Source organism: Nansenia antarctica (genome assembly GCF_963989245.1).
Source record: "Nansenia antarctica genome assembly, chromosome: 1".
NCBI classification, from domain to species: Eukaryota; Metazoa; Chordata; class Actinopteri; order Argentiniformes; family Microstomatidae; genus Nansenia; species Nansenia antarctica.
Window position 1 is genome coordinate 48311976 of NC_137674.1, and position 13688 is coordinate 48325663.

At 48.4% G+C, this 13688-nt stretch overlaps 1 protein-coding gene across 1 annotated transcript; it reads right to left on the bottom strand.

Moving 5' to 3' along the window:
- Positions 1–5726: 5726 nt before the first annotated feature.
- bmp4 (bone morphogenetic protein 4) lies at positions 5727–11075 on the bottom strand (the record flags this gene model as incomplete). The annotated part of the gene is made up of 3 exons (XM_080550565.1): positions 10955–11075; positions 9756–10120; positions 5727–6598 (listed from the first exon to the last, which is right to left on the bottom strand). Exons 2-3 carry the CDS (start codon positions 10111–10113, stop codon positions 5727–5729), a joined length of 1230 nt encoding a protein of 409 aa, XP_080406691.1. The 5' UTR covers positions 10114–10120; positions 10955–11075.
- Between the last annotated feature and the right edge of the window lie 2613 nt (positions 11076–13688).

Genomic DNA, 13688 nt, shown 5'->3' on the forward strand with positions numbered 1-13688 from the left:
CCCCCCCCGTATGTTTATGCACCTGAATGGACAGTAACCTAAACTGAAGGAAGATAGTCTACTGTAACTAATGGATGAAGAACAATGTTCTGTCACCGGACAAGATGGCACACACACACACACACACACAGACTCACATCTCTATGAACGTGACCTCACTTGAGAAGGGGAAATGAGTCCTTCGGAGGTGGCGGAGGCAGACGGGGAGGAGGGGAGGGAGAGAACTGTTCTGCGTGGGTCGCTTTTGTCTGTCAGAGGGAGGGTGTTTACATCATGGCAGTTTGCAACAGTTAGGGCTTTGGTGGAGAGGAATCACTCTGCACTAGGTGACATAACTCGCCCTGTTATGATGCCGTCATCCGATGTACGTAGCTCTCGGTGGAATTCCATTCCTATCACATGTTCTTTTCGAAAGGACACGGGCGGTGGTCGAATTGTCCATTCCAAATAGACCAAAACATGTATGTTGTGTGCTCATCTCTTTCCCATTCAAGGAGGGAACTTACACACTATTGGAATGCAGTCATGGGTGTGGGATAGGTGAACAACACAAGGAAAAGCAGGCTTACACAGTCATGGTTTGGGAGGGAGAGGTGAAGGATACACCCAGAGGAGGCGTAACGAGTTGTATAGGATGTCGCTGCGTACCAGACCCATGTGGGTCGAGGTGAGGGACACAAGAGGAGGAAGCTTGGACAGTATTAGGACGCAGCCCCAGTGTGGGAGAGAAGGGGCGGGGGGGAGTGCTCACACCTGTTACAGTGGGACTGGGGGGGTGAGATGCTGGGCAGGCGGGGAGTGGAGGTGGGGGGGCTAAGTACAGACTAGGAGACAATCAGGGGGCTGGGCTGTCCAGCGGCCATCTTTTCATTAGCCGTGTCTAATGAAACTGCACAGGCCCGGGGAAGAAAGGCCGACTGGGGAGACACCCTGCCCTGCCGAAAATTACACTGCAGTCTCGCCCAACAAAAGGAGGGCATTCCGTCGGCACGGCGACACGGGCACTTGACACCCAGTGTTAAAACCTACAGGTTGTTCACCGCCACAAGTGGAAATTTCCAATGTGACCAGCGAGTCTGAGTGAGAAGAGAAAGACTGTAGTTAAGTGAGGTGGAGGTTCAAATCCCAAAGGGTGTTTTTTTTCTCTCTCTCTCTGTGCTGTGTTTCGGAACAGTTGTCAAGGTGGAAATATCGGCTATTCTTTTTGAACTGCTCACACCATAATTAGAGCTTGTCTAGGTCTCTTTGAGAGCTTATGTTACACACACTGACAATTAGTATACGTACCAGTAGAGTTACTGTGTGGTGGAAATAACCATCACCTTCAAGTTCGAAATAACTTACGCATCTACTCTATATTTTCCATTTCTATCATGAAACGTTTCTAGATTCCAACAATAGTGTATTGTTTTACTTACAGTAACCAAATACGTTGAAGTGTTACCAATTAATGACCCCTGTAACTGCCCATGACTAATTCACCTGTGTGTGAACCTTAAAGGGTCATTCACCCATCCTCTCATCCCTTTACATCACATCCATAGTGAGAACCTTTCTCCACACCTGTGTGTGTGTGTGTATGTGTATGTCTGTGTGTCTGTGTGTCTGTGTGTGTGCCTGCTTCCATGTGCCTGCATCTGTGTGTGTGTGTGTGTGTGTGTGTGTGTGTGTGTGTGTGCCTGCATCAGTGTGTGTGTGTGTGTGTGTGTATGTGTATGTCTGTGTGTCTGTGTGTCTGTGTGTGTGCCTGCATCCATGTGCCTGCATCTGTGTGTGTGTGTGTGTGTGTGTGTGTGTGCCTGCATCAGTGTGTGTGTGTGTGTGTGTGCGTGTGTGTTTGTGTGTGTATGTGTGTATGTGTGCCTATGTGTGTGCTGCTGATGACCTTGAGGTCAGGTTGTTCCGCTGATGACAGCCTCATCCCTTCAGTGTGGGAGGGGGTGCGTCCTGGGTACCATGTGTCAGGGCAGAGGTGTCTATGATGAGGGGAGATGAGCCACAGGCAGGGGTGAGGGGGGGTGTGACACAGATAACCCCTACAGATGGGCAGCGGCCAGGATCTAGGGTTTCACCCCCCTCGGTTTAGTGTGTGTGTGTGTGTGTGTGTGTGTGTATGTGTGTGTGTAACGATGTGTGAGTGCGTGCATGCACATGTGTGCGTGAGTGTGTGTGTGTGTGTGTGTGTGTGTGCGAACTAAACCATTCCACGAGTGGTGAAGTGTGTATGTGTGTGTGTGAGCGAGTGTGTATCGTACCATGAGTGGGAGAGTGAAACGAGAGGCCCTGACCTCCAGTTGCACTGACATCAGCCATCATCACTCCCACCCCTCCCACCCCCCAATCCTCCACCCTAGCCCTGGTAAACGGGGAGGGGGGGGGGGGCGGGGGGGGTGCAAGGACAGACTGCAAAACAGGTTCCAGCCAGGGACTGCACGTAGCGACGCCCACTTCCAACAGCAGGGGCTTTTAAGGACCCAATCTAGCATTGGAAAGCATCCTCCTCTTTATCTGAAACGGCTGCTTTCAAACCTATCAAGGGACTTAATAAGTCCAGCCAAGTGCACAACGACTGCCCATTGACGAGTGGACGAGAGAGAGAGAGAGAGAGAGAGAGAGAGAGAGAGAGAGAGAGAGAGAGAGAGAGAGTTCATCAATGGGACCTGAATATACTGAACAGTATGGCCATCTCCTTTGTCAACTGTTAAAGTAGTGTTTATTGTCCTAAAGCAAAAACAACCTAAACAGAAATCAGGTCCAGGGTTTAAAAGGGGAGTATCTGCTTTGGTGGTCTGCCCTAACATACTCCTGTCAAACATTTCAGTGAAATACATGATTCTAAAACAATGATATGTATTGGCTATGTGTAATTGAACTTTCCAATTAGGAAAGACACACAACATCACTAACTAATTGCACATAATTTAAGGGGGTTGGAATGCACCTTGTTCTCCCTAGTATCAAACTGTGCTGTAGTCTACTGTCTATTGGCTTACCCGAATCATTAGACAGAATTATCTCCATGAACTTCGAGGAGCGATCGGCGCTCATTGAGCGGATGGAGGCGCGCCACGCCACGCACCCTAACAAGGCCAGGCACGTGAGATCATCTTTCTTTGTTCTTAAAGGAGGTTTATTGTCTGTAAACGCTAGCCTTTTACGGCTGTACGTCCAAATAAAAAGCTTTTTGAAGAGTTCACCCAGTCAATTAGTTGAGCAGTGTCAACACACTCGGCGCGTAATGACTCACCTGTAATTGCGTGAGAACGACCACTCGCAACAGACTGAGCGGCGCATCACATCGGAATGACAAAGCACGCCATCCGAGGGGTTTCTCTCTAAGCCAAGTACTCATTCTGTAAACTCAAGCTCCAAAATGTTTACAAAAATCGATTCTGCATTCCAATAAATTGGTCTCCAATGTATTTATAGGCTATTTATATCTCGAAATAATTTCTAATATATTAGGCCTATCATTTGCAAAATCCCTCCTTCGTAACAATGCTATGTCTACATTGAAGGTTCTGCTGGTCGTGTGCTCATTGGGAGTCCTTCGGTTTACATAAACGCTTCTTAATAGGGGTTTTTGATAAACACGCGTCCTCTTTGTTGAAGATAGGTGAGATCACGAACGGGTAGACAATTAGGCCTACTATAACTCGCCGATCTTATCTAAACTCGGGGAGATCAGTTGAAATGTGTGTAATTGCACTGTCAAGCTGCTGGAAAGGAAACTCCCACTCTTTGCCTTCAGCCACTTCAAAATGAAATTCTTCTTTTTCCTCCCCCTCTTTCTCTCTTTTTGACGAGGGATATGCGGGCATCAAAGAGAAGCCCAGCAGCCGTCTGAGGGCTCGGGGCTGCGACAACTTCAATAAGGTGAGCAGAAATCATGGATGGGGAAGACTACCATAGGCTACCAATTTATCTTTTAAAAAACACCATCCATTGTAGGCAATTTAATACATACTGGCGCATAGTAACCTATACCGCCAATCAAACTTTGATTTGAAATGATTTATCCCTACAAACATTTGACAACTGCGTTTCCTAACAACCTAAAGTGTGAGCCTCTTTAGGGTCTCCGAGGCACGCGCGGGAGAACCGAAATGGACACAATAACCCATTTTGGGAATTATTCCGCTAAAATGTGTTTGAACACTAACAGGTCTATAGTCCCAACCTCATGCTGGTGCGCAGGGGGGTAGTAGTGACAGTGTAACGACCGCAGCAGTTCAAAGGATTGGCCTCTCTAAACGTTATCACATCATTTAGCGCAGTCGTCGGATTGTAAATAAGTGATGTAGAAGTCCATTGTCTAATGGGGCACAGGTTGGAGACAGGCGTCTCCATTCTGTCGGCAAGAGACGCGAGGACAAAGGCAGGAGACAGACGGTCTAACCTTTGATTCTTCCAAGGAGGGCATCGCCTTGCGTCAGTGCACGACGCATCGTCCACCATCACCCCCAGCGCAAACCGTCAAAAACAATAGGATCACTCCTCAACTTGTCTCCCACAATCAATTTCAGCAATTCGACCAGACGGCAATTAGATTAGCGAGTGTGTCTAACCACCACAAGTTACCCTAATTGACATAAAAGTGACATTTCAGCACAATGAAGGATACAGATTACGCCATCTTTACGCCATCCAAAGCAAATATAGACCTAGACTTGTTTTTATAAACTATCAGGCCTATGTCTACTGCACATTATCCTCAACAACTATTGCCTTATAACTATGCCTTTGACCGCTTATAAAAAGATATCATAAGGAAGATGTTGTTCTTCGTCTTTCAATACAGCAATGTCTGTGTGCCTTTAACTTAAATGTGAATCACTCCAAACTGGATAATGCAAGATATGAAACCGAACATTCTTTTATTTGGGAGAGACCGAGCATCAGAAGGATTTCTCTGTGTTATAATGAATTGCAACAATTACTTGAGTACATTTAAAAATGGCCATCAGGCTAAGTATCAGACCCAAACGTGTTAAATCCAAATTCATATAAAACAGACATGGACTTTGCTGTCAACTTTTCATTGTTTACAACCCATGTTATCTTGATAGTTTTTACAGTTATTTCAAAAGAATATAAAACTGATTCCATTTCAAGGGACCTATCTAATAAAATCATTGGTTTAAAGATCAATATAAAAAGGTGAATTAAAATCAATGTACATTTCTGATTACTTCAACTGACTCGTTACAAATCAGTGTTGTGATAATTTCACGCAGTGCTCTAATTTAAGTACACAAATGGTGCATCTTGTGATCTGCTCAAATGTAATATTGGAAGGCAATTTATGTTTTTATTTTTTCTTGTAAATGTATATAATATGAAAGCAATAAATATTACCAGTAAATAAACTTTACTTTTTAGATTATTATATTTTTTTTTACTATTTTCTCATTTAAAAAAAAAAAAAAACCTTATACAATCTAATATACATTATGAAAAGTTGTACAGCTTTTTTTTATTTATGTTTAAAATAAGGACTCACTTTTATTTTTAATATGTAGATATAAATATATATATTTTGTCAAAATATATGATCATATTGTCAAGGAAACAAAAAAAATGAGACAAACATACATCTCAACATAAAAGTTATAAATAAGGGTCCAAGTGAAGATTTTTGGGAGCAGGGTGAGGTGGGGAAGGGGCCTGGAGGATCTCTTTAGCGTCCATGCTGCCTGCCTCAGGTCGCCCAGTCTTAGTCATAGTTAGCGGCAGCCGCACCCTTCCACCACCATTTCCTGGTAGTTTTTTAGGACCACCTTGTCGTGTTCGTCCAGGTAGAGCATGGAGATGGCACTGAGCTCCGTGGGCACGCAGCAGGCCTTGGGGATGTTGGTGTTCACAGAGTTCACCAGAGTCTGCACGATGGCGTGGTTGGTGGAGTTCAGGTGGTCCGCCAGGGGGAAGGGGCACTCCCCGTGGCAGTAATACGCCTGGTACCCAGGGGGCGCCACTATCCAGTCATTCCAGCCCACGTCGCTGAAGTCCACGTAGAGGGCGTGGCGGCGGCAGTTGCGGTTGCGTTTGCGGCCCCGCTGCTTGGGGCTGCGCTTGCTCCGGCGCGTCAGCGGGTGGCCTTTGCCGTCGTGGCCGAAGGTGACCAGCAGGGGGCGCAGCTGCTCCCAGTCCTCCCCGGGCTTCTGGGGCAGTGAGCGGCTGACGCGTACGTGGCGTCCCTGGTGGCGCGGCGTCTGGTTGAGGTGCAGGACCTCCACGGCCAGCCCGTGGTTGGGCAGGCGCTCCCGCGTCCAGCGCAGCACGGCCGGGCTCACGTCGAAGCTCTCCCACCGCGAGGCGTTGTGGCGCACCAGCCGGGTGTCCAGGAGCCGCGTGATCAGCTGTCCGGCCCGCGGCGCCTTCAGTACCTCGTACACGTTTATCCGATGGAGCCCCTCGTCGTCGTCGAGGCCGTCCAAGCCGGCGCTGGCGATGGCCTCGTCGATCTGGTGGCGGTAGAGCCGCAGCTCGGCCGACGAGAGCAGCTCCTCCTCCGGGATGCTGCTGAGGTTGAAGAGGAAGCGCAGCGGCGGGATCTCTCCGTCGGTCGGCTCGCTCTCGTGCACCCGCTCCATATGCTCTGAGGAAGGAGAGGAAATACAGGATGAATGTCTGGACTTGTCTAACCAGGGGTGCAAGGCCCACCATGTACATTCATTCAGACGAGTTTCAAAGGTTTGATTTGAGAGGAATCCCTAATGATGCATGCAACGTAATAGACCTGAGGCATCAATATCGCAGATTCAATACGAACAGAATGCTAGAGTGAAAACGTGTATAAACCCCCCCCCAATACTGCTATATTTGGCTCCTAAGGCCCCACAACGTGTTCCCTCCAAAACTGTACCACTGTCTGTCGTGTGAACCAGTTCCCCTTGTGTCAATCTCCAATGGTTTGCAACCGCACACTTTCACATTGCCTGCAGTTAAGGTTGTGGACGAGACAAGCTTTCAACTGTACGAAAACACATACCTCTGCAGTCTAACATGCCTTAATTGACACAAAAGAATGTACATGTTCTCTTTGGAATAGCCTCCGGGGGATTGAGTGTACAGGACAAAATATACATACTCCCTACACTTCCTTATCACTCCATGAGGATCATCCAGACCTTCCCACAATGCCTTACTCTGAGCACTGTGCTGAAACATGCATTACTTAGAGGGTGGTGATTAGCGTACCACGGCTTGAGTATAAACACAGTGGAAGGTAGTCCTTCTATGCGCAGTCTGCAGATTTCTGGCAAGATCACCATTGTTGGGGAAAGGAATGTTGTGTCTACTATTTTCCTGCTCGATCCGGCCCTGTTATTTCACACCCAAGCCTTAATCTCACCCAGGTGGTTCTCATTATTAAAACCTGCTGTGTTTTTGATTGGCTCTGCATTTTGTTCACTCTGGATATTTATCATTTTCATCATGAATAATCGTTACGGATTCCGACGGACAAGTCTTCTGGTAGGTGGCAGAGCACCATGGCTGTTTAGTGGGAGACTGGCTGGAAGAGTGGGAAAAGCTGTTTCCCCATTGTTTGAATTCCTGGAGGATTTAGCCAGGGTAATTACATTGCTAACCTAAGAGTTGTCTTTGACGCTTTGCATCCGCCCCCCCGCGCAACTTCAAAACCAAATGTTTCTCTTCTCACCTCGATTTTCATAGCTGTGTTTGCAATGTATATCGTTTTTTAACTGCATTCATCCACCTCAATCACACCAGTATGCTTGATATAGAAATATAGTTCCATATAATGGAATTTACACTAAAGCAAACCACTTTGGTCGGATGTAAGCATGCCATAGAGAGCAGTAGAAACAGATCACCCAGGCAACACACACACACACACACACACACACACGCGCACACACACACACACACACACACACACACACACACACACACACACACACACACACACATTGCATCATAGACTGGGCGGCTCAGGCTCCTCCTCCCTTTTTGAGTGTTCTTCCTGAGTGGCCTTGGTGCTTGGCCGTGTTAGTGTGTTAGACAGGCCCCATTAAGGCTGACTCATCCCTCCCTCCCTCCCCCTGAGGGCAGACATGTTCTTCTTCAGCCCTCCAGCTCTGCCTGGCCGCCTCTCCACTCTGTATGCTCTCTTGATAACACAAGCTAAGTCTCTATGTACACTATGAACTTAGTGGCTAAGTGTAGCATTGAGGCCACTGTAGCTAGCTAGCATTGAGCCCACTGTAGCTAGCTAGCTATGTTATGTGAACTCTCGCTGTACTATAGGTCCATGTTTTCCTCTGTTGCTCAATGAAGGCTGTAATGTTGCTGTAATGTCCTGTAGCTCTCAGAGCCACGTTACCCCCGCCAGCTACCATGCTAACAAGTCTCTCTCAATCCAAGCTGAACCGCAGGCCTTTCTTGGTCGTGTGTAATCTCAGATATGTTTTATAGACCTAGGAGGATCAAGCCTGGGAGAGATTCTCTACGCGCCCCTCCCTTATGTTCCTGTCGCTCTATCACCTCGGGTTCGGAGACTCTTGTGTCAGTTTCAGCTTTCCAGTGTGCTCCGGTTCCCAGTCTGCTCCCAGTCTGCACCCAGTAGCCACATTGTTGGCAGGAGAGACTTTATATAGAACGCTGCAGAGTAGCATTAAAGATAATTGTATGTTGAAGAAGGTCCCTCTCACAGGGCTCTCCATCTAAACTGGAGAGGAGAGAGGGAGAGAGAGAGAGAGAGAAGTGCAAGAGAGAGAGAGAGAAACACACACACACATACGCACACGCGCATGCACACACATACGCACACACACGCATACGCACACACACACACACACACACACACACACACACACACACACAGATAGAGAGAAGAGAGACACACAGAGAGAGGGAGAGAGCACACACTAGTCCTGGCCAAGAGAAGGCTTTTTTAAGTCCTTGTGCTGGGTGGGGTGAGACGTGTAACTCAATAATATGAAGGTATGCTTTTCCTTGAGCTGCTAACCAAACACGCGTTGGGCTTTTGTCGGACCGCAGATCCTCTCAGGAGAAGAAAAAAAACGTGTCCAACTGAATTCTTGCCCCTTCTTTGGCCGCCATTTTGTGACCACATCCTTCGATTTCTTTGTTTACCTTAAGGTGGGAGGGGAGGTCTTACATTTATGTTGAAGTGATGTCGGAAATGTTACATTTGTCTTATTTATTCAGATAGGCATGTCACATTTTGTTCAACATGGGTCCACACCCTTGTTAACGAAATAGTCAGTAATCGAAAAGATGTGCTACCATCGCCCTTGGAATTTCATCACATAGGAACGCACCATTGATGTGTAGAGAAGAAAAATAAGAAACGAATGGGTGTCTTTTCCAATACCTCTGCTTTCTCAGGTGCTTGTTGGCCAATTACATTGACTTTGGCAAGTATTTTAGACAGTACTGTCTCTCTCTCTCCCTCTCTCGCTCTCTGTTTCTCTTTTGCATGGTCTGAAAAGGCAGAATAGCTGGTGAAATCTCCCCCCCAGATCTTTCCCTCTTGTTGAAGGCTCCCATTATGGGGTAACATATGGCTTTTATATAAGAATTAGTCAAATTCCTCATTCCTGGCAAGAGTCAAACTCAAACAGGTTGGTTTGTTTTATTCCTCTCCCCCACCACCCCTCCCCCTTCCACTCTCTCCCACCCTCCATGTCTTTTGCCTCCCCTCCCCGCTCCCCTCTTCCCACTGACCCCCCCCCCCTTCCCTCCTCATCCCTCCATGTCTCTTTTACCTTCGTGGTGGAAGCCCCTCACGGTGTTGGCTCGGCTCGCCGACCTCTCGGGGTACTCGAAGGCGGCGTCGTGGGCGCCGGCCTCCTCGGCCTCGCCCGACTGCAGCCTGTAGAGGTCCAGCAGGTAGCGGGGCACGGTGGCCGAGCGGCTGGGCCGGGGCCGCCTCTGCAGACCAAACATGTGGAGCAACGTGGCCTCAAAGTCCCGCAGCAGTTCATGGCTCTGACCGGCCGTACGACCCTGCAGGCCCGGCACCTTCTTCTTCCCTTCCTCAGGTATCAGACTAGCATGGTTGCTCTCTCCCAGCAGGACTTGGCATAATAAAATGACCATCAGCATTCGATTACCAGGAATCATGATGTCTCTGCAGAGGGGGGAGAGGGGGCAGGGAGATAGCACAGGGAGATAAGGGGTTAGGAGAGGGGTGTATGGAAAGGAGAGGAGGAGGGAGGGGGAGGGAGAGAGGGAGAGGGAGGGAGAGAGAAGAGCTCTGTTTGAAGAAGTATTAAACATTTGTCTACTATGTATACTCCCACCACATCCCGACCATCTTCCAATGTCCCCTCACCCCCTAGAACCCTTCACAAATGTTCCCACTGAAAACACGCTCTAATTGGTTATAATAGTCCCGTCTGGGTTGTTTACAGTGAAATGGCCTCCGATCAGATATGCCCCTATGCAGTTTATCTCTGGCGACATCCTCGGAAGGTAAACAGCTGGTTTAAGAACCCAGCTTTTTGAATGGAATCTGAGGGCCATTCCTTTCACCCCCCCCTCCCCTCTCCTCCTCCTCCTCCTCCTCCCTCGCTCCTTCCCTCTCTCCCTCCCTCCACTGTGATTAGACAAATAAGAGAAGCAGCCCTAGGGTCAGAGCAAATTCTTAACTGGATAAGGAGCCAGAGTCCCTGAAAGTCTGACCCGACCAGGCAAAGAGAAACAAAGGAACCATGTGCTCCACATTTCACCAACATTCTCTCTGTAAAACAGACAGCAACGTCTTCCCCTAGACTAGTACTGGAGTGTGCTGTTCAGAACAACAGAGAGGGGAGTATGTGGAATTTCGATAACCCATTTATGACATCAGAGGATCAGACAGAGAGCGGGGGGGGGGCAGTGGCGGTGGGGGTGGGGGTGAAGTGGTGGAAGATGTGGCCAGGGGTGTCACATGACACAAATTGAATAGCGATGGTCCACTTACCGACAGGAAGTAAAGCATGGGAAAACAGTCCATGTTTGTTGGGAGCAGCTGCAATGGACGCGTTCCTCAGCAAAAAGTTAGGTGGCGCTGGGCGGCTGCTGGAGAGTGTTGGAGTGACCCTGTTCCTGCAACACCAAAGAGGGAAGGAACCGGGTGTTAGAGCCTGGAACCACAGCAAATACCTTCTGCAAGCAAATGTGTTCTTCAGTCTGTTCAGTCACGTGTGTGTGTGTGTGTGTGTGTGTGTGTGTGTGTGTGTGTGTGTGTGTGTGTGTGTGTGTGTGTGTGTGTGTGTGTGTGTGTGTCTGAGACCAAGGCTTATCACAGAGACACATGGGTTTAAAGGTTACTCAAGGTTCTAGTGTAACTTTTACATGTCTGGGGAAATACATCATCTAGTCTGATGCTCTCTTTCAGACACCGCTTCAAGACAGGCAAAGGTTTGCATGTTAGTGTTTGATGTTATAATAAGAGGGCAAATGTGCCGGTGTTTGTTAAGAACTTCCACATTCACACAGACATCTTTTCCAGGGCAAGTTACATATTTAGAAGACATCTTTAAAACAAAACATTATAAAGTATCTCATTTTCAAGTAATAGAAATGTTGCTAAGTCTATAAGGCACAGCCAGACAGCCAGACAGCCAGCCAGCCAGACAGACAGACAGAGACAGACGTCTTGTATTCATGCAGCTGAAGCCCTCCCCTCTCATTACAGGGCAGCTATCAGATGGCACGTGATAGCTTTCTATTGATCAGGGGGGGCTCAATCTGCATCTGAATGGGTGGGTTTGTTTGTCAACACAGGGGGCTCTCTCAATTACACACACACACACACACACACACACACACACACACACACACATCCATGAAAGCCAACCTGTGATCACCCATCTAAAGGTGATTTAAGTGCACCTATCAAATGGCGGACCCTCCCTCTCACCCCCACACCGTCCCTCTGAACCCCCCCCCCCACACACACACACACACACACAAGGCAGAGGGGGGAGCCACTGATGACAGGCCTGCTGCTGTTTGACCACACTGTCATCAAGACACAGAGCCACCATGGAGGAGCACCTCTGTCTGCAGGCCACCATAGTGTTAGCCATGCTTGTGAAGAGCGTCGTAGAAGAGTGGCTTCACCTACCAACGTCCTACACCTAGTCCCAAAACTGTCTTGCACTGGTGCACTTGGGCTGGTTTGGTAGCCTATCTAACCTGATGACCCCAAGTTAGCAGCCAGCAGCATCAGTAGGCAGCAGTGACACAATGGTGTTTCTTGTCTACACTCGCAGCATCAAGAAGAAGGCTCTGATTCTAATCATCATCAACACGTTGACCAAGACCATTGGCTCCAACCTTGAAGGCGGTGGTCCATACTAGATTGAGGATTCTCCACCAAACCCCCTCTCCACCACATCATCCACTCCTGTCCTGCAGGGGAGGCTAGTGGAAGTAGAAATCGGAGGACGGGCTCATTGAAATGGTCGGATACTGTTTCTCATTCCGCACCCGTGCATCACAATGAGCCCGTCCTCCGATTTCTACGTGCACCAGCCTCCACTGGTTGACGCCCCCACACTCCATGACGACTCCATCACCACCAGAGGGCCTTGGCCCTTAGTAATAAAGCTCTTGCTTAAATGCACACGCTGCTGAATCACCCGCTAATAAAACTAAAGAGTGTTTGTGAAACAGGGCTTGGGCAAACACCAGAGCAGGCGGTTCAACTCATCGGTCGAGAGCGACGCGAGCGTTTGGTCATCGCTTGGAACCTGTTCCCCTGGAACACGACCAAGCATTACATCAGCAAAGATGCACATTAACAAGAACATTGTGTGTATATATTGTGTGTGTATGTGTGTGTGTGTGTGTGTGTGTGAATGTCTGGGCCCGTATCTCTGTGTTTATCTTGGTCCCTGCAGGGTTCACTTAACATACAATCAAGGAAATCTTTTTGGCTTTCGTAACAGAATTAGACATTGACCTCTGAGTGACCCCCTGTACTCGGTGGTGACACTAGTCCTTGTGTGTGTGTGTGTGTGTGTGTGTGTGTGTTTCGTCCGTGAGAACCGTGGCGGAGAGGGAAGAGGGTTCTGAACATGATCAGCTCTATTACCCATGGGGTGTGTGTATGTATGGGGGGTGTGTGTGTCGGGGGGTGATAACGTGTGTGTGTGCATCTCTGACAACAAACGCTCATTGTACAGAAACCAGGGCCACTGCCATGATTACAGGGACTCATACCGCTCAAAGTAGAACTCACTATACAGAACATCTTACTGTAACCTGCCAGAGTGACTAAGCCTCTTCAACTCAAATTGAATGATTCACCAAGTGGTCCGATGACAGCGTGGTGGGTTTGTGCGGAGGGCAGATGATGACGAATGGACAACTGGCACTGATAAGATAGATGTGTAAGCCTGGTTCTGTTCTCCTCACAGCAGAATTCAGCACTCACTAAGAAGGCGTCTATGACAATACTAGAATAACAGCAGCCAATAAGACAGCCAGACATTCCTCATCCTTTCATTAATGTGGCTTGTGTCTCGTTCAGCACACCAGCTGTGCTGCGAGGCGCACGAGCAGTAGGGTAAAGGGACGGTGTTGGACTTGGAAGTAAGGCTGTAAGCTCACATTTTGCAGAGTTTCGAACTGGCTCAGAGACAGCGCCATATTTTGCAACGAATGTAGTCCAGGGTGCAATTAGGCCTCGGCAGTTCACTTCCCTT